At 41.8% G+C, this 20801-nt stretch overlaps 1 protein-coding gene across 2 annotated transcripts in view; it reads left to right on the top strand.

Annotated features, from left to right (window-relative positions):
• The window catches only part of SLC23A2 (solute carrier family 23 member 2), a 151143-nt gene that overhangs the window by 71623 nt on the left and 58719 nt on the right, over positions 1-20801 (top strand). For both annotated transcript variants that reach the window (XM_067707546.1, XM_067707547.1), the window contains exon 3: positions 17087-17185. In XM_067707546.1, the coding sequence (XP_067563647.1) occupies positions 17087-17185 (99 nt within the window). The remainder of the gene's footprint in view (positions 1-17086; positions 17186-20801) is intronic.

The raw sequence follows: 20801 nt of genomic DNA on the forward strand, positions 1-20801 counted from the left end.
TGGTGAAAACATTCACACCAGGAGGGTGATGCACCACAGCTCCACAGGGACAGAAGCTCCTGTGCTCGGGCCCCTCCTAGACCTCACTCTCTGTATCTCTTCATCTGGCTGTTCATCTGTATCCTTTATCATATCCTTTAATAAACTGGTAAACATAAGTGTTTCCCTGAGTTCTGTGAGCTCTAGCAAATTAATCAAACCTGGGGAGGGGGTCGTGGGGACCTCCAATTTGTAGACAAATTGGACAGAAGTTGTGGGTAAAGCTGGGGTTACTACTTGAGATTGGTATCAGAAGTAGCAGGGGCAGTAGTCCTGTGGGACTGAGCCCTTAACCTGTGGGCTCTGACACTCTTATCTAGGTAGACAGTATCAGAGTTGAGTTAAATTGTATTGGGTTGGCCAAAAGGTTCGTTCGTTTTTTTCCATAAGATGGCTCTAGTAGCACTTAGTTGTCTTTAACTTCATTCCAAACAATTTTGTTAGATTGTATTGTGACAGCTGTCATATCAGCGTGCATTTAAAAAAAGACATCAAAATTGGTGAATTTTTGTGTAGCCATTTTAATGTTGAAGATGGAAGAAAAACAACATTTTTGGCATATTATGCTTTATTATTTCAAGGAAGGTAAAAATGCAACAGAAATGCAAAAAAAAAAAAGGATTTTTGCAGTATATGGAGAAGGTGCTGTGACTGATCGAATGTGTCAAAAGTGATTTGTGCAGTTTCATGCTGGAGATTTCTTGCTAGATGATACTCCATGGTTGGGTAGATTAGTTGAAGTTGATAGTGATCAAATCGAGACATTAATTGAGAAGAGTCAATGTTATATACCACACGGGAGATAGCCGACATACTCAAAATATCCAAATCAAGTGCTGAAAATCATTTGCACCAGCTTGGTTATGTGAATCGCTTTGATGTGTGGCTTCCACGTAAGTTAAGTGGAAAAAACCTTCTTGACCATATTTCCGCATGCAATTCTCTACTGAAACGTAATGAAAACGTTCCGTTTTAAAAACAAATTGTGATGGGCGATGAAAAGTGGATATTGTACAATAATGTGGAATGGAAGAGATCGTGGGGCAAGTGAAATGAACCACCACCAACCACACCAGAGGCCAGTCTTCATCCAAAGAAGGTGATGTGTATATGGTGGGATTGGAAGGGAGTCTTCTATTATGAGCTCCTTCCGGAAAACCAAACAATTAATTCCAACAAGTGCTGTTCCCAATTAGACCAACTGAAAGCAGCACTCGACGAAAAGCGTCCAGAATTAGTCAACAGAAAATGCATAATCTTCCATCAGGGTAACGCAAGACTGCATGTTTCTTTGACAACCAGGCAAAAACTATTACAGCTTGGCTGGAAAGTTCTGATTCATCCACCATATTCACCAGACATTGCACCTTTGGATTTCCATTTATTTAGATCTTTACAAAATTCTCTTAATGGAGAAAATTTCAATTCCCTGGAAGACTGTAAAAGGCACCTGGAACAGTTCTTTGCTCAAAAAGATAAAAAGTTTTGGGAGAATGGAATTATGAAGTTGCCTGAAAAGTGGCAGAAGGTAGTGGAACAAAAGTTTGAATACATTGTTTAATAAAGTTCTTAGTGAAAATGAAAAATGTGTCTTTCATTTTTACTTAAAAACCAAAGGAACTTTTTGGCCAACCCAATAGAACACCTCGCTGGTGTCACCGAGAATTACTTGCTGTGGAGAAAAATCCCTACACATTTGGTAGCAGGAGTGTCAGAAGTTAAGTATTCTGTGTGAGTAGTAAAGGAGATACACAGGAAAGAAAGATGCAGGAGGTAGACCAAACTGGGTTTTTCTAATATAGCAGGAGGTATGGCAAGTTGACAAACCATAGTGTTAGGGTTTGAATTCAGTAAGGGTGCTGTGAGAGTGCCCACAAGGGACCCCTGCCCAGCCACAGAGGAGATCACATCAGAGTCCTGAAAATGTCTGGGTGTAGCAGGTCCAGGGGAGGGAGAACGAGGGCCTTTCGGCTGGGGGAACAGTGGAACCATGTTCACTCTGGGCACAAGTTCAGTGTAAACAGTACACCAGAGTTGGGTTGGGCAATGGAGGTGCTCATGAACGGTTGTAGCAAAATCAATTGCATTCAAATTTTAGGGTAGAGAATTCCTGCTGTGGGCACTGGGAGTGGAAGGATCTGGGGATTGGAAGGAGAGTTAGGGTATTAGAGCAGTTCAGGTGGGAACTGATCGTGACCTGATCTGGGAGAGTAGGAAGGAAAGGAATTCTTTCCTTCCCAGACGCTCCATGTGAGGCGCTGGGAACACAGGTTCCTACTGCCGTGAAATTGATCTCCTGGTGGTGGTGAGAGGAGACCAAAAATAAACAACTAAGCAGAAGCATCATGTAGTGGCTGGTGACAAATTCTGTGAAGAAAATAAATCAAGGAAGGGGGATAGTGAGGAATAGAATATAAAGTCAGATAGGGGTGATTCAGGACTTGCAGACTATTGATTAATTTATCCCTTAAAAAAATGCACTCGGTATTTCCCTCAGGTTCAGGGGTCTAGGAAACAGCAGTGAATTAAACAGCAAAAAACCCTGACCTCACAGAGCTTTCCTTCTGGCAGGGGAGACAGGTAATGTACACTAAAAATAAGTCAGTTGTGTAGGTGTTAGATATTGATAAGTACCAAGGAAAAAATAAAACCAGGAAGAGGGATAGAAACTGCTAGGGGTGGTGTGTTGACCTTTCAGGTGGCCAGGAAAGGCTGCACTAGAAGATGGCATTTGAGTAAAGGCCTGAAGGAGTTGAGGGAAGCCCGTCATGGTAGTGTGAGCAGCAAGTGCAAAGGCACTGAGGCAAGAGGCACTTGGTATATCTGAGGAACGCTGAGTAGGTGGTGCTGCTGGACAGAGGGTAGGGCAGGGTCAACAGACTGTGTAGGCCTCATTGGCCCTGGTAAAGATTTTGGCTTTTCTTGAGTTAGATGAAAAGCTGTTGGTGGCCTTTGAGCAGAGGTGTGACGTGCTCTGCCTAGTTTTAAAGGATCATTCTGGCTGCTGAGTGGGAAGCCAACTGAAGGAGGGGAGCAGAAGAGCATTCAGGAGGTGACTGCCATAGAGCAGGTGAACTGACAGGGCTCCAGCCAGGGTGCCAGTGGTGTGGGGGTGGTGACCAGTGGTCAGGCACTGGAGGAGAGCTGACCTGGATGCTGATGGACTAGACGAGAATAGGGGCAAGAGAGAGAAGACAAGGATGGTTTCAGGTTTCCCGCAAGCATCTTGGAGAGGAACTGGCCAAGTACTGACATGGAGCAAGGCGGAGGGAGTCGTCATGAGTTTGGTGTTGGCCGTGGAGACACTGGATAGAAAGTTGGTAAGGGAAGCAGTGTGGGCTGGAGCTATTCACTGGAGGTTAGCAGTGTGGAGATGGTATTTAAAGCCAAGGAATTAGATGGCATCTCCTGGGGGTAGATGCCCCTAAGAGAGAAAGGGGGTCTGAGGGCCCTGCACTGAGGAGATGCAGTGTTTGGAGGTATGGAGGCTGAGGAGGGCCAGCAAGAGGGACAGGTAAGGAGTGGTGGCTGAGGTGGGAGAGAGACCTCAAGAGAGGTCATTGTTTGAGCAGGAGAATGGCATCCTTCTTGCGTGCGTTTGCAGTCAGTGAGGAAAGCACTGTGAAAGCCAGGTGGATGAGGAGTAAGGATGGATTGCTTGATTTAGCCAGGTGAGCACCAGAGAGGACAGTGAGGGCTTGTAGTGATGCGCCATGGTCCCTAGGTAGGGTGAAGAGGGAATTAAGGTTGATGCAGGGGCTCTGGGGCTCAAGATGTTGAAAAGGCATTTGGGTAAAGGGTTTGGCAGTCCTGCTGAGGTCAAGAAACTGGGAATTGGGGTCCTTGGGGGCATCTAAGAGGAAAGATAGGTGGATGAGGAAAAGGCAGCTTTGAGAGGTGCTGAAGAGGTAGATGTGACCAGATTTGGTGCTGGGTTGGATGTGGGTACAACAGGAAGTCAGGAATGACCTGAAGGGGTTGGGGTAGGGCACCTGGGTGTATGGTGACACCCGTCCATGAAAAAAGAGACACACAAACAGAACACAGGGTACTTTTTTTGTTTGTTTTTTAGTTGGTTTGGGGAAGTAATGAACTGATAGAGCAGAATCTTTAATTCTGTATCCTTCCATCATGCTTTGTATTCATTTACAGTCAGGAAAGTCATGATTCCTTTGCATCTGAGGTCTTTTCCCTTTTGTCTTCTAGCAGCCAGGAAGCAAGTCTTCCTTCTTTTGCTGAGAATGACCATCTGAAATCAGATCTGAACGTGATTTATATTGTCATCATCTAGCACAGAAAACAGCTTTCTGATTCACAGTTAGGAAGAGGATTGTAAAGAGATCTCTCTCTCTCTCTCTCTCTCTCTCTCTCTCTCTCTCTCTCTCTCTCTCTCTCTCTCTCACACACACACACACACACACACACACACACACACACACACACACACACACACACACACACACACACACACACAGAGGCATTATAACATTTGGGTTTGCCGGGCAGTCCTGGTTTATGCCTGTTGTCCATACTTCTTGTTACAGTTCCCCTTTATGCTCATAAGAGTCCTGGTTTGGCTGATATATGGTCAGCTTAATTACAAACAAATGTAAGCATATAAATAGCTGAAAACATTTTTGGCTCTTGAGAAACTTTTCAAAAAGTCATATGTTTTATTAGACTTACATAAAAAAGCCCTTCTCTGATTATAAAAGTAATCCATGCTCACATTAGGAAATTTAGAAAATACAGTAAAGTATTTAGAAGATAAAGGTTATTTTTTCATTGGATGGTTATGGAATTGATCAGAAAACAATTGGTTCCCCTCCCTCCCCCATTTTGTATTACTACAGATGGGTTTTCTTCTTCCTGTAAATTTACACTTGTGCCAAATTGGAAGGAAGTCAGAGAAAGAGGCCTGGTCCAGGCATAAGAAAGTATATGAAGAACAAATAACCCAGGAGGGAGAGGTTTGGGTGGCACCAAGGTGGGGGAGGGGTGGCCAACAGCTTTATAAAGAAGAGGTGAGACGTCCTCCTGGAAGAGATCTAAGACCCCAGGGCAGTGGCTGGATGGGTGTGCTATAGGGGGTGGTGAGCATCTCAGAGCTGTGCCCACGTAAGGATGAAGCCAGGGAGACAGATGGTCCTCTCCTTCCTTTACTTTTTCCTGTCATGTCCCTCTACTTCCTCTCTTTTCCTTCCCTCTCCTTTCTTCCCTTTCTTTCCCTTCACTTCTCTTGTCTTTTCTTCTTGTAAGAGAAGTGACTTTGGCAGACATGGGGAGGGGTGGGTGAAGAAACCATATAATGGTGTTAGTTCAGAAACATGCAGGACAGGGAGAGACCAAAGAAAGAGGCAGACACTCCAGATTGGTAGGTGGCAGGTTTAACAAGCAAGGGAACTTACATGCAAGGCTTTTTTCTTGGGTGGCCTCAAGAGGAGTGGATCTCCACACCTCCCCTCCAGAATCTTAAAGTTTATACAGAGGCCTCAACAGGGTTCAGTCATGTATCCCATCCAGATGGCCCCTGTTGGATGTGCTCTCTCAAAGCTGTGTCCTTGGAACAGCTCGCACTCTGGGAAGTGGGCAGAATGTACATTCCAAGGATGGGGGTGGGGAGCCTCCAATTGCCCAGGTCCAGCTCTAGGGTCAGCTGGTGGTCACGTCCTCTTGATGACCTCATCTTTGATTCCCCTGGGCCCCTGACTCTGTAATGGCAGATTTGAACATGCTCATTCTCAGCAGTGAAAAAAAGGCACAAGATTTTTTTTTGGTGTAAATAGTCCTTTTAAAAAGAGTGAATAAGGAAGCCTGGAACATGTCCTTGTTATATGACTTTAATACCAGGTGCTGTGGAGTTCCTTCTTGTACATTTCCTAAATAGAGAGTTCAGAGTTGTTAGATCTTAAAATTGAAAGTTTTAGTTGGATGATAATAATAGTTGTTTTAGAAAATGTTCTTTTTTTGTAATAATAATTAGAAATTGGGATTGAGATTGTGTCGTTCTAAGAAGAGGATGAAGAGAGAATATATTTCCTGGAGCCTGCCCAGAGAATTGGTTTAATTCCCCTCTTTCTGTAAGATAAGAGTTTGAATCTACTGCATAATGGCCATGATTTAGGGGAGGGAATGTTGATAGGTCAAAATTTAACAGCCAAAATGAGCAGGCTTTTCTATTTAAAAATGTATGTGTGGGAAAAATTTTTTATTTTAGAAAGGGGATATGCCAATATATGCTTTAAAATAAAAATACTGAAAAGATAGGATGCAAATGAAGGTTTTATGTATGTTAAGAGATTCTTTTCCTTACCTCTTCCTTCCTTCTAGAGTTTTTGATATTTTAAAAATTAATTTTTCTGCTCTGGTTTTGAGTTTCAGATAGTTTCTTATATTGCAGCTTTTCATTTGAATGGAGTTTTGGTAGTTTTAAATGAAATCAGAGATGTTAGTAATACAAAATGCCCATCTATTAATTGGGACACATACAGTTTGGCATGAACTATCTTAAAATAAGAGTTGCTCTAGTCACCTCCTAGAGCAGGTTTACAAAGTTGATTGGCATTTTGGCTGATTATCTCTTACTTGTGTTGTGTGAGGCCAGATCCATAGAATTTGGCCTTGAAGGACATCTTGTCCCATCTGCTCTTATTCAATGCTTGCTTTGTGCTCCAAGCTATACCAGACGTGAGGAGAATGCAACAGACATAGTAGCCTAAGCTTCCTATCTTCCCTACCCTATAAGGCCACCATCAGCACCATCCCTGCTGCCACTGCTTTCTTTGGGTCCTCATTATTTCTTGCCAGGATCACCAGGACAGCCTCCCTGCCTCCTAGTCTGTTTCCTTTCCCACCCCTCATTGTCATTCCTGCCTGTCTTTTGCATTTCCTAGACTAGTTAAGAGTTCTTTTTCTTCTAGGTGTTTACACCTGCTGAACACCCCCAGCTTTGAATTCTCCATTCCTTCATTACCTGTATTCACCCAAGCTAGGTAGGCAGTCTCCTGAGCTTTAATGATTAGAGGTAAGATAGTTCAGATTGATTTCTTTACCACAATCTAAGCCCAAAATTCTGTTGGAGAAAAAGCTTATTTCCTGTTAGGATTTAATAAAGTAGTTGAGGAGGAAAATAGGTTGTGGGAAGTTGCATGGTAGTAATTACCTGGTCATTCCCCCTCCCCCTTTTACATTTTACATGTTTTAAAGTATCTGTATTTCTCACCAGGCTTGTTGTCAGAATGAAATGGAAGTAGTAAAAAAACCAACGTGTTCTTTCACTGTACCTTTTTTCTAGCTTGTATATGTTTATTTTCTGTCAGTTTTGTTATTTGTATAAATTAACTCATTTAGAAAAGAAATACGTTCACTGCAGAAAATTTTGAAAACATAAAACAGTGTAATGAGGAAGAAACCAAATCAGTTAAAGTCCCATCAGCCAGAAAAACAACATGCTAATATTTTGGTGTACTTCTTTCCAGAGACTTGAAACAAATATTTGGGTATTCTGTAAAATTCCCTCTCTCTCTCTCTCTCTCTCTCTCTCTCACACACACACACACACACACACACACACAAACACATAGATACAATCTGCTTTATAAAGCCCTTTAACTTCATATTATATCCTGGCTTATCAGTGTCATTGAAATACATAATTTGTAGTGGTGACATGATAGCAAATCGTGGACCTTACTTATAACTTCGTTGGGACCTTGGGTTGTTTCTAATTCTTTGCTATTATAAATGACAGACTAGTGTATGTTAACCTTATTGTAGCAGTTTATACTCTTAGCAGCTATGTGAGAGAACCCCACCCACCCCCCTACCCCACCACTGTGCACACAGGCCAATGCTAGATGTTAGATTTAAAAATCAACAAGTCGATAAGTGAAATCTAATTGTTTTAGTTTTGAATTTTAATAGGTGGAAAACTTTTCCCCCATGTTCCTGGCCATTTATATTTTTTGTGAATGTCTCTCTTCTTCACCCCTCCCCTTTTATCTCTGTTGAGCTATAGTGATGATCCGAAATAGCTCAGCTGTCAGAGTGGCACACAGGGCTATTAGAAGTTACAGTTGCAGAGAAAATGCCTGGATCACATAACAGTTGGAGGGAGAAACTGTAGCACTGCTGGCCAGAGCTATGCCTGCCGTCAACCAATAGCCCCAGGGTAGGAGGGGGAGATCACATTTGGTTCCATCTATGGAGGAGCAGCTTGGTGTGTGGAAAGATGTGGCTTTGGGGCCTTAACTTAAGTCTCAGTTTACCCCTTGATACCCGTGAGAAACCGTGCGTTCACTCATCCTTGAAGCCACAGCCACCTGGGATGTTTGAAAAGTAAATGAGATTACACATAGCAGCATCAGATCATATACACAGTATGCAGTGAATACATGTTTGTTCCACTCCTCTTCTCCACTTCTGCTGTGCCTCTTAAACCACAGAACCCAGGCAGATGGGAGGATCAGAAGGGGGACTCAAGCCATTGACTCTTTTACAAATGTTAACTGGCTTTGGGAAACAATCCTTCTCTGATAGGCTTCTTCAAAGGCCTGCACAAGTATGTGGACCAAGGGAGGGTGGGCACCTGTAGAGTGATTATCTAGATTTTATTTAAAGCCTCAGCCAGAATCCTGAAGGAAAGAGCTTGAGGTCTGGAGTAAGGTCTGCATTGCAAATGTGACTCAGACCCCGAGGGAATTACTTAACTTCTCTAGGTATCTAGTTTTCTAAAATGGGAATGCAAATAGCATCTCAGAGTTGTCTCAGAGTTGTCACAGGGATAAAATGAGAAAATATATGTAAACTTATTAACATGGTACCTGGCATTTGTGAAATGTGCAATAAATAAGAGAATAAGGAGAAACTAGTGGTTAGTTTAGCTAAAATGTCAAAATACTTTGACAGAGTTTTTCGACCAAAACATTGGAAGTCGCACTAAGATGGGGGAGAATCTTCTTTGCTCCATTCCATCTCCTTTTGAAGGCTCATCCTTGTGGCCATATTCATAGAAACCAGGAAAGAAAGAAGTCCAGATGGAAGGAGTCCTGCTCTCATGTTGGAACCGGTGGTGAGGGTCAGGAAAAGTTTCCATATTAATACATGGTTGGGAAGCAGGGTGTGTAATTCTGTCATCGAGTGTGTATGCGCAAATGGGCTGGTACTTTCGCAGACTGTCTGTAACCAGCTTTACTGAGTTTATTAACAAGGTGCCCTGGACCTCTTTCCCAAAAAGTTCAAATGGATTTGCCTCGTCCTCATTAGCAACAACATGGTATTTATCTTAGAAGATGTACCATAATTTTAATTGGTCCTGAAAGGAAGTTCTAGTTTTAAATTAGTATTTATTTTTTAAACATTAGGTAATATATTTATATAATTCAAAATTTAAGAGTTCAAAGGGTATTGAGTGAAAAGCCCCTTGCTTGGTCTTGCATGCACCAATTCTCCCTACACACTACCTTTCAAGAAATAGTTTGTGAATATGTAAGCAGATCCCCTTTTACACACGTGTGTGCATCTAAATATCTATGTCTATAGCTCTGCTCTTGCTTTAGCCACTTATATATCATGGATGATGTTCTGTATGTACCTACATCAGAATATAAAGCGCACTCATTCTTTTGGTAACTCCAGAGCATTCTGTGGTATGGATGTATCGTAATTTATTTAACTTTCTAGATAGGCATCTAGATTGTTTCTAATATTTTGTTATTAAAATTTGCACTTCAGTGAATAACCATGCACATGACAGTTCACTCAGATGTAATAGAAGGATAAATTTCTAAGAGTGGGATTGTTGAGGCAGAGGGTGTGTGCCTTGGTAATTTGAGGGGTACAGCTAAGTGACCTCTGTTGAGGTCATTTCATCTCCATTTGCAGGGTGAGTGCCTGTTTTCCTGTAGGCTTGCCAGTGGAATGTGGGTCAGACTGGGCCTTTGGCCAGTTTAATAGATGAAAAGTTTAGTTTTAATTTGCATCTCATGAGTGAAGTTGAACATCTTTTCAAATATTCAGGAGCCATTTATATTTCCTTATTTTCTTGTTGGAATGTTCACCTTTTTCTTGCTGGTTTGTAGCCCTTACATATTTGCATGTCAGAGAATTTAGCTTTGTTATCTATAAAGTGTTAGTGCCTGGAAAGAATGGAAGACAATGGCCCTCTTTTGGGTGGTGTGCCGTAACCTGCTGGGTGCCCTTGGGATTTTTACTGGAGTCAGTCTGAGGATGGGGTGGGGGTGGGGGTGGTCCAAGGGACATACCTAGTTAAGCTCTTGCAAACATTGCCTTGAAGGGAAGATACCTGGTGAAGTGCCCAGCCCAGTGCTCGGCATGAATCTATGCCCAGCAACATTAGCTTTCACCGTCACTGCGGCTGTGAGATGTGTGTGGGAGCAGGAGGAGCACAGACAATGTTCGCAGTACGAGCCAGTGATGGCACATCAACCCATCCAGCCCTTTGGGGTAGGGGCTGGCTTTAGAGAGAGGTGAGGTACCTTCTGCTCCTCTTGAAGGACAAGTCATGCTGGGGGGGCAGGTGGGACACACCTGGAACCCTGAGGGATTCTCTGGCTGCTGTGGCCCCAGGAGCTTTCTGGAGAAGGCTGAAGAAATTCAGAGCTACCCTAAGACCTGGGCTGGGCTGGGGCAGTGCAAGGGAAGGAGGCTGTGCTTTGTAGGGTTGGCTGGGCTTTTGGCTGCAGTATTGGTTGCTTCTGATGGTTTTGCTTGCACGTAGCCACTGGGTGTGTCACAGGGAGCTGCTGTATTTGAAGAAGCAGTGGAAATAAGATTAGGGGCTTTGCTGCCTCTGCCAACTTTAGGGTCAGTAGCATTAAATTAGATCTACCAGCTAGATCTTTTGGGGTGTCATAACCTAAGATTGACAAGCTCTGGAGGTTTAGCATATGTTGTATTATACTCACTTTGATTTATTTTTCATGGCAGTTAATCTTGAAGTTTCAAATAATTTGAAGGTAGGTGGGAGATTTTTATGTTCATTAAAAGGAGGCTTGGGTTAAAGGCTGTGAAACAGTAGTCTTGATATCATCTTTATTTAAAACACATTTTAATTGTAGTATAGATACACATATCAGAGGAAATAATGGTGTGTGTAGGGGGGTAAGAATAAGGTGTGTTACCTCCATACCACATTGCTTGTGGGATCTTAGTTTCCCAACCAGGGATCGAACCCAAGGCCCAGGCAGTGAGACCGTCAAGTCTTAACCACTGCACTGCTAGGGAATTCCCACCTTTTTATTAAAAGAATAGAAAGCACTTACTTTGGGGACCTTTATTACTACTCTGAAAATGATTGTTTTAGTAGAAAATGGCTCACTTGACTACCAGACACATGACAGTCAGTGGTGGGTAAATTTTGCCAGATCTGCAATAGGTGATAAATTGAGCTCTGAACGTTCTGATCAGAGGTGCTGGGTTTCCCTGGTACCTACATCCTTTACCTTCTATATGAGTAACACAGGCTCATCCAGCTGTCAGCTTAAATTGGCATTGCTGTCATAATGATGCTCAGTGTGGGACTCCTGGGCTATCACTCCTGTCACTCCTGCTTCCTATACAATTTGACCGTCTCAGGATTACTGTTCAGAAACAAATACTTCAACGTTATTGTCTTAGTGGAAATAAAACACATAAGCAAGAAAGACATATTTACTGAGCAGTAGACACATACCCCCACCAAAGGCAGCATAGCCTTTTTTTGTTGGAGACAAAACCAACTGGAAAAATTTAGGCAGAGAGAACCTGCTTTCCTAAACTGATTGAGTGATTGTATAATATTAGTTTAGGCAAAAAAAATTTAAAGCCACAAGTTTGATTTCAAATAGTTCTGGGGGGAGAAAGGACATGGTTCCCGAAAAATGTTAAAATAATCTGCTGATATATATATATATATATTTTAAAGAAAAACATGATCAGTTCCCTGAGATGAAAGATTTCCCTCTGTTATCTGTGATGCTATTAATAACACAAAAGAAAATCTATTTTTATTAAGTTTAGAAAGCTTTCTAAGACATGTTTTATTTCCCAGTTGAAATAATATTTAGAGGTTCAAAAATATGGAGCTTTCATAGTATCAGCAACATTTTAATCTTTTTCTCTTAAAACAAAACAAAACTCTATGCCTTTCCTGAAGAACTGATCTGATTTTTTAAATTAAATTTCATGTTTTTAAGAAAATGGACCATTAGAGTGTCTAATTTAATATGCCAAAGGGAAAATATTAGTGAAACAGCTAGTGTTTTACTTTCAGTGATGTTTAGTCACTCCCTGCACATAGACACAGGAGACATAGCAGGTCAGTGGTCCCTTTCTTCTATAGCCTTGGCTTCCCCCTGGTGCTGAATTCCCCTTTCCCTTGAGTGAAAACCTGTTTCATCTCCCATTTGCTCCAGAATCTCCTACCTTCTAGGTTTGTTCCCATTCTCAGCTGGAGCGCTGATGGAGCAGGGGCCTGGGAAGAAGGGGCGCATTTTCCTCTCTTAGGGGTGAGGATGGCTTGGAGAGAGGCAGTGGCTCAGCTCTGGAGCATGAGACTTCCAGGGAAGGTGGGCTCTGAGGTCCCCAGGGATCGCTTTACCTATGGAAATATGTTAGAAATCGTAGGTCAATAATATTTACAGTTGAATAAACTTCGCACACTGGCCTGGGAACGTAAGCTTCTTTACGGGGTGATTTCTGTGGATCAAACATATTTTGAATTGACTTACAAACTTCTGTTGTACCAGTTTGTCACTCTGTCTCTCCCTACACAAATCTCTTTGGGACCAGCACCTCCATCCACCGGCCACCTGGGTGAGTGAACTGGACAGCAGCCCAGATGCTTTACCCCTCTGCCCGCAAAATCCAGTCCAGGCCTGGGATGTTGCCTATCGTACTGTGGTGGTGTCTCCCCCTGCACTCGCCCTGCAAAGCTGCAGTGCTGTGGTGCTACGGCTCCTGTCTGGGCAGTCCCCAGGCAGTATTAAGGCCATGTCCTAGCTCTCTCTTGAACCAGACTACCTTTCCCAGAGCACTGTTAAAACCTTGGCTCAGGCCACTGTCCCTTCTTGTCTGGCAGTTGCCTCATAAAGGGTCTGCCCGCCTCTGTTCCCGTCATCATCCCCTTTACTTCACCCCACCCTTCCACTCTCCCGCTGCAGTCAGCATGTCATCCAAAGCCAGATGTGGCACACTGGATCATGGCACACCTGTCCTGGGCACCACATCATGACTCCCTGCTGCATCCTTTGTTCAGTCACAATTCTGTAACCTGACACCCGTTCCTGGGGCGTGTCAGGATTGCATCCTCATTGCCTGGGCAGAGTAGATTCTCAAACAGTGTTTGTTGAATGAATATGTGAGCCTTTTCCTAGTCTGGGGACCATCTCATTTTATAGTACCTATTTATTTAATTGTGTGTGTGCGAGATTGCAGTAAGTCAGGGGAGGAGTGAGAGTTGCCTACTCCTGCCAGAATCTACTCTTTGGTGACACATATACAGATTAAAAAAAATATATTGAGGTGAAATTCACACAACAAAGTTAATAATTTAAAAGGGAACAATTCAGTGACATTTAACACAATCACAGTATTGTGCAACCATCACCTCTGCCTAGTTCCAAAACATTTTCATCACCCCAAAAGAAAACCCCATACCCATGAAGCAATTTTGCTCTCTGCGGCAACCATTGATGAATGTAGATGGTTAGTTTTAGCTGGGATAGGACTTTAAATCAGGCCTGGGTTTTTCGGATGACTAAGTAATTAAATGTTGTTTGAAGACGGTTCATCCTGAGTGTGTGTACCTCTTGGCTTCTAAGTGGGTTGAGTGCTGCTGTGATATGACTTGGAGCATGGTTGTAATAGTGAGTTAGAGTTTTATGTTGTGGACTTGAACTTGGTTTGGAGCATGTATCCTGCTGGCAGCTAGTTTTATAGGCAAACAAATGCCACAAATTCAGTCGGCTGTGTAAAAAGCTATAGCATGACTTAGAGTTTTAAAAGCAACTCTTTATTTGAAATAAAAATATTTTATCCTGTAAGAATTATGTACTACTTAATTGAGATTTTTGGAATACTTTAAAACTAGCCTTAGACTTGGGTTATATAATCTATATGACCTTGAATAAGAAATTAAAATGTTCTCTGACCTGATTTCCTCAAGTGCAAAAATAGGTGGATTGAAATCTCTCTGGACTGCCTTAGTTAGTCCAAGCCATGCTGCTTGAATCTTTAGTCTTTTTAATTTCTTCCCTGTTATAAAAATAAATTGTCCTCATTAGAGAAAATTATCAAAATATATAAAGGGAAAAAGAGGGTGAAAATGGCCCCACTGCTTAAAGGCAATCACTGTTACTGTTTTGGTATACTGGTGTACGTCTTTTTTTTTTTTTTTTTTTAATATCACTCTATCTATCTAATCTGTGCCAAGTCTTAGTTGTAGCACTCGGGATCTTAGTTGTGGCATGTGAACTCTTAGTTGTGACATGCATGCAGAATCTAGTTCCCTGACCAGGGATCGAACACGGGCCCACTGCATTGGGAGCATGGAGTCTTACCCATTGGACCACCATGGAAGTCCCTGGTGTACATCTTTTTATTAGCCATTTTAAAAAGCAGTATCAAATAACACACAAATATACTGATTATAAAAGATCCAAATGCTAAAGAAGGGTTGGTAATAAAAAATGAAAGCTACCCATCATTACTCCTTGCACCTAGGGCAACCTACATAGTAGTTTGTGACTTTTCTGGATCCTTAACCAAACATTTGGACAGATAGAGAGGATATTAAAATTTTATTTTATTTAGCATAATTGGGATAATTCTAGGCTTACTGTTTTGTGGCTTTTTAAAAAAAAACTATTTCTTGGACTTGTTTCCTTGTCAGTACATCAGTTTTATTCCTTTATTTTTTTGCGGTACGCGGGCCTCTCACTGTTGTGGCCTCTCCCGTTGTGGAGCACAGGCTCCGGATGCGCAGGCTCAGCGGCCATGGCTCACGGGCCCAGCCGCTCCGCGGCATGTGGGATCTTCCCGGACCGGGGCACAAACCTGTGTCCCCTGCATCGGCAGGCCCAACCACTGCGCCACCAGGGAAGTCCAGTTTTATTCTTTTAAAAAAACTTTTTTCATTAAATGAGTCAATCTACGTAAAGTGCCCTTTTTTAAAAAAATTTATTTTTTTTTTGGCTGTGTTGGGTCTTCGTTGCTGCGCGCAGGCTTTCTCTAGTTGAGGAGAGTGGGGGCTACTCTTCATTGTGGTGCCCGGGCTTCTCATTGCGGTGCCTTCTCTCGTTGCAGAGCACGGGCTGTAGGCGCACGGGCTTCAGTAGTTGTGGCTCACGGGTTTAGTTGCTCTGCAACATGTGAGGGATTGAACCCGTGTCCCCTGCATTGGCAGGAGGATTCTTAACCACTGCGCCAACAGGGAAGCCCAGTTTTATTCTTTTAAATGGCTGAATATTGGGAATTCCCTGGTGATCCAGTGGTTAGGAGTCGGCACTTTCACTGCCGTGGGTCCAGATTTGATCCCTGGTCAGGGAACCTGCAAGCCATGTGGCAGGGCCAAAAAATTAAAAACTTAAAAAAAAAAAATGACTGAATATTATTCTTGAAATGGATATATGATAATTTAACAACGTCTGTCTTTTTGATAAACATTTAAAGTTTTCTAAGTGTTCAGCATTGTAAATAATGCTGCAGTCATCAACCTTGAACATAGATATTGCATAGATATTTCTGGAGGATAAGTTTCCGTGAGTGTAATTGCTGGCTCCAAGAAAATGCCTGTTTCGAATCCCAGTGCTAAGTTCCCCACCACAAAGGTCATTCCACCAAGAACATAATCTCCCTACACCCTGGTCAACACCAGATTCGTCTTTTAAAATTTCCCCCTAATTTATGTTAAAAAATGAAATTATATTTTGTCACTTCTATAATTTTACGTAAGGTTGAACAGCTTTTTTTTGTGTCTCATTGGATATTTTAATTTTTTTTTCCCCTGTGGATCATAGACTCCTATCCTTTGGGTTATTTGTATTACGGATTTGCAGGTGTTCTTTTTGAATTACTAATACCAATCATTGTTACGTGTTGCACCGTGTTTTCTCTTACACCATCACTCATCTTTTACTTCTCCTTAGTGTATTTTATAACACCAGAATTTAAACTTTTTGTGTGGTTTTTCTTTTTTCCTCTGTATTTAAAAAATGTGTTGTTATTCATACATATAATTATATTCAGTATTAGTTTTTTCAAGATAGATTCTTAAAAATGGAATCATTAGGCTAAAGACTAAAAATATTTTAAGGTTCTTGCAGTCAGCCAGGACCTAAGGAGACTATGCGTTATCTCACCAAGGGTAGGCATGAAGACGGGTCGTGACCTGCTGGGTGCCCAGGTGTTTTCTTTTGATTCTTAGGATAATTTCTAGTCCATACCTTTAGGGCCCAGAAACTCAATTTTGTTGGCGTAGACAGCCCCTGCCCATCCACATCCCTCCAATGCCACAAAGAAAGGCACACACCAGTGGGCTAGTTTATTTAACTGCAGTGAGAAATATAAATTAGTAAGTTAGGGTAACAGCAGTGCGTGAATTGCTCTAACTGGCACATTTCTTCCCTGTAGGGACATAGAAGTAAGTTGTTATCAGGCGTTACCTGGGAAGGGATCTCAACCAAGGCAGCTCAGAATGCCTTTCACCCGCTCAGAAACTGCAGCTTTGTCCTCTCAGCCAAGCCTCCCTTGTCCCTGGAGGCTGTTGAGGGTCCTACTCCTTGTAGTTCCTTTGGGTGTTGCATTTCTGGTCTCCTTCAGCTGACCCCCATTCATGCAGCCTCACTCTGTAGAAAACATGGTACGTTTCTCCATCAAAAACACGTGTGATCACTGGTGCAGCGCACTTGTCAGGAGTTTCATTTAAGAAAACTTAAAACTTGGCTAACCTGATAAGTGAAAATGCAGTTTTTTTCTTTGGGGCAAAATGTTTTCGTACAACAGAGCGTATAGGGTGAAAAAAGCCTCTAAATGAAGTGTTTCCCTTCAGGTGGTGATCAATGGAGGTGCCACATCCAGCGGTGAACAGGACAATGAAGACACCGAGCTCATGGCAATATACACGACAGAAAATGGCATCGCAGAAAAGGTACTCCTTGCATCAGCCCCAGCCACTCACCCACCACTGCTGTCCCAGATCCCCTACAAGGAGGCAGATATCCATCTGGAGTTTTGTCTCTACCCTCCTGAGTGTGTGTGTGTGGGTTCTCTTTACAATGGAAATAGAAGGAGTGATGAGGAATAGAAGTTACTAATTTTTAATTGTTTTAATGGCAACATTAAAGTGAGAACCATGTAGAGGTCTTTATCTAGATATTTTTAAAACCTCAGCCAGGATGCCAGAGGGAAGCGTTAGGTCTGGGTGCTAATATGACTCAGACCCTGAGGGGGTCTAAAGCTTTCCGGGCCTTAGTTGCCTCATCTCTAAAATGGGTATAAAAATATTAGCATCTGTCTTAAAATTGTTGTGAGTATTAAATGAAATAATATGTATAAAGTTATTAGCATTGTGCCTGGTACATACCATGTGTACAGTAAATAGGAGACACCAGTAGATAGGTTATGTAGACTGTGAAAGTGCCTTGGACAAAGATCTTTGAAAATCATGCTGAAGTGGGAGAATCTTTTTTTCCACCTCATCCCCTCTGCTTGACAGGTCAGTCTGTGTGACCGTAGAATGTGTGACCATGTTCATAGAGGCCAGGAGAGAGCTGCCTGGAGAGGGTCCACATGGCTTGATTTCTTTTTCTCTTTGTATCTGCCACTGTGCCTAACACATATGAAAAGTATGATAACATGGCATTTCCAGACTGCATTGCAGCCCTAAGACTTCTCAATTTCATTTGAGTTTCACTTGACAGACTTTTAAAACAGATTTTATTTTTACCATCATCAACTTATATAATGATGCATTATATTCTAGAACCACTGTACTGCACTGTAAACAGTATATACTGTGTATTCTAGTAACAGACCACTAGGAAGTTGATATATACAATTATAATACCCAGCTTGGGTATTAGTGCAGTAAGTTTACAGTGTAATCATGAAAATGATAAAGAACAAAAGAAATTATGTTGAAATTCTTAAATAATCAAATTTTTTGTGTCTGTGATTTCTTTCTTTTTCTCTTTCTCCCTCTTTCTTTTTCTTTCTTTTCCAGTTTGGGAGATGGAAATTTCATTTTTGGCTGTCTTGACCAATATGGCTGTTATCTGGTCAAGCTATTCTAAGTTTTGTGGAAGCTAGATTCATGCTGAGATGTTGAAATTCCTGCAGTGTTGGTTTCCAAGTTGCTCCTCAGAGCACAGATTGGAGCAGCCATGGTTGTGGCTGTGGTCTGCAGCAGAGACTCATTCCACAGGGCAGGATCTGGGAGGGGCCCACTGCCTGTCTGGCTTGGGTCTCAACATCCAAGAGGTACATCTTATAGCAAAGTGCTTCTGTTTTTACAGACTTGTTGGGCTGCATCCAATCCTCAGTTATTTGGACCTTAATCAGAGAGTCACCAGAATTTCCAGGCTGTAGGCTGTCATGAGTTTTGATGTTCATTATCCGGGAGTTGATGGCTGTCTTTTAATATACGATATTTGTTTTTCTCTTTCTGACTTGCTTCACTCTGTGTGACAGTCTCTAGGTCCATCCATGTCTCTACAAATGACCCAATTTCATTCCTTTTTATGGCTGAGTAATATTCCTTTGTATATATGTAGTTTATACTGTGATGGCTGTTTTTTTTTTTTTTTTAACATCTTTATTGGGGTATAATTGCTTTACAATGGTGTGTTAGTTTCTGCTTTATAACAAAGTGAATCAGTTATACATATATATATGTTCCCATATCTCTTCCCTCTTGCGTCTTCCTCCCTCCCACCCTCCCTATCCCACCCCTCCAGGCTGTCACAAAGCACTGAGCCAATATCCCTGTGCCATGCGGCTGCTTCCCACTAGCTATCTACCTTACTATGTTTGTTAGTGTATATATGTCTCTGACTCTCTCTCGCCCTGTCACAGCTGACCCTTCCCCCTCCCCATATCTTCAAGTCCGTTCTCCAGTAGGTCTGCGTCTTTATTCCTGTCTTACCCCTAGGTTCTTCATGACATTTTTTTTTCTTAAATTCCATATATATGTGTTAGCATACGGTATTTGTCTTTGTCTTTCTGACTTACTTCACTCTGTATGACAGACTCTAGGTCTATCCACCTCATTACAAATAGCTCAGTTTCGTTTCTTTTTATGGCTGAGTAGTATTCCACTGTATATATGTGCCAATCTTCTTTATCCATTCATCCGATGATGGGCACTTAGGTTGTTTCCATCTCCGGGCTATTGTAAACAGAGCTGCAATGAACATTTTGGTACATGACTCTTTTTGAATTTTGGTTTTCTCAGGGTATATGCCCAGTAGTGGGATTGCTGGGTCACATGGTAGTTCTATTTGTAGTTTTTTAAGGAACCTCCATACTGTTCTCCATAGTGGCTGAACCAATTCACATTCCCACCAGCAGTGCAAGAGTGTTCCTTTTTCTCCACACCCTCTCCAGCATTTATTGTTTCTAGATTTTTTGATGATGGCCATTCTGACTGGTGTGAGATGATATCTCATTGTAGTTTTGATTTGCATTTCTCTAGTGATTAATGATGTTGAGCATTCTTTCATGTGTTTGTTGGCAGTCTGTATATCTTCTTTGGAGAAATGTCTATTTAGGTCTTCTGGCCATTTTTGGACTGGGTTGTCTGTTTTTTTGTTATTGAGCTGCATGAGCTGCTTGTAAATTTTGGAGATTAATCCTTTGTCAGTTGCTTCATTTGCAAATATTTTCTCCCATTCTGAGGGTTGTCTTTTGGTCTTGTTTATGGTTTCCTTTGCTGTGCAAAAGCTTTGAAGTTTCATTAGGTCCCATTTGTTTATTTTTGTTTTTATTTTCATTACTCTAGGAGGTGGGTCAGAAAGGATCTTGCTGTGATTTATGTCATAGAGTGTTCTGCGTATGTTTTCCTCTAAGAGTTTGATAGTTTCTGACCTTACATTTAGGTCTTTAATCCATTTTGAGCTTATTTTTGTGTATGGTGTTAGAGAGTGATCTAATCTCATACTTTTACATGTACCTGTCCAGTTTTCCCAGCACCACTTATTGAAGAGGCTGTCCTTTCTCCACTGTACATTCCTGCCACCTTTATCAAAGACAAGGTGTCCATATGTGTGTGGGTTTATCTCTGGGCTTTCTATCCTGTTCCATTGATCTATCTTTCTGCTTTTGTGCCAGTACCATACTGTCTTGATTACTGTAGCCTTGTAGTATAGTCTGAAGTCAGGAAGCCTGATTCCTCCAGCTCCTTTTTTCGTTCTCAAGATTGCTTTGGCTATTCGGGGTCTTTGGTGTTTCCAAACAAATTGTGAAATTTTTTGTTCTAGTTCTGTGAAAAATGCCAGTGGTAGTTTGATAGGGATTGCATTGAATTTATAGATTGCTTTGGGTAGTAGAGTCATTTTCACAATGTTGATTCTTCCAATCCAAGAACATGGTATATCTCTCCATCTATTTGTATCATGTTTAATTTCTTTCATCAGTGTCTTATCATTTTCTGCATACAGGTCTTTTGTCTCCTTAGGTAGGTTTTTTCCTAGATATTTTATTCTTTTTGTTGCAATGGTAAATGGGAGTGTTTTCTTGATTTCACTTTCAGATTTTTCATCATTAGT

This window comes from Pseudorca crassidens, chromosome 15 (genome assembly GCF_039906515.1).
Source record: "Pseudorca crassidens isolate mPseCra1 chromosome 15, mPseCra1.hap1, whole genome shotgun sequence".
In the NCBI taxonomy this organism is placed as follows: domain Eukaryota; kingdom Metazoa; phylum Chordata; class Mammalia; order Artiodactyla; family Delphinidae; genus Pseudorca; species Pseudorca crassidens.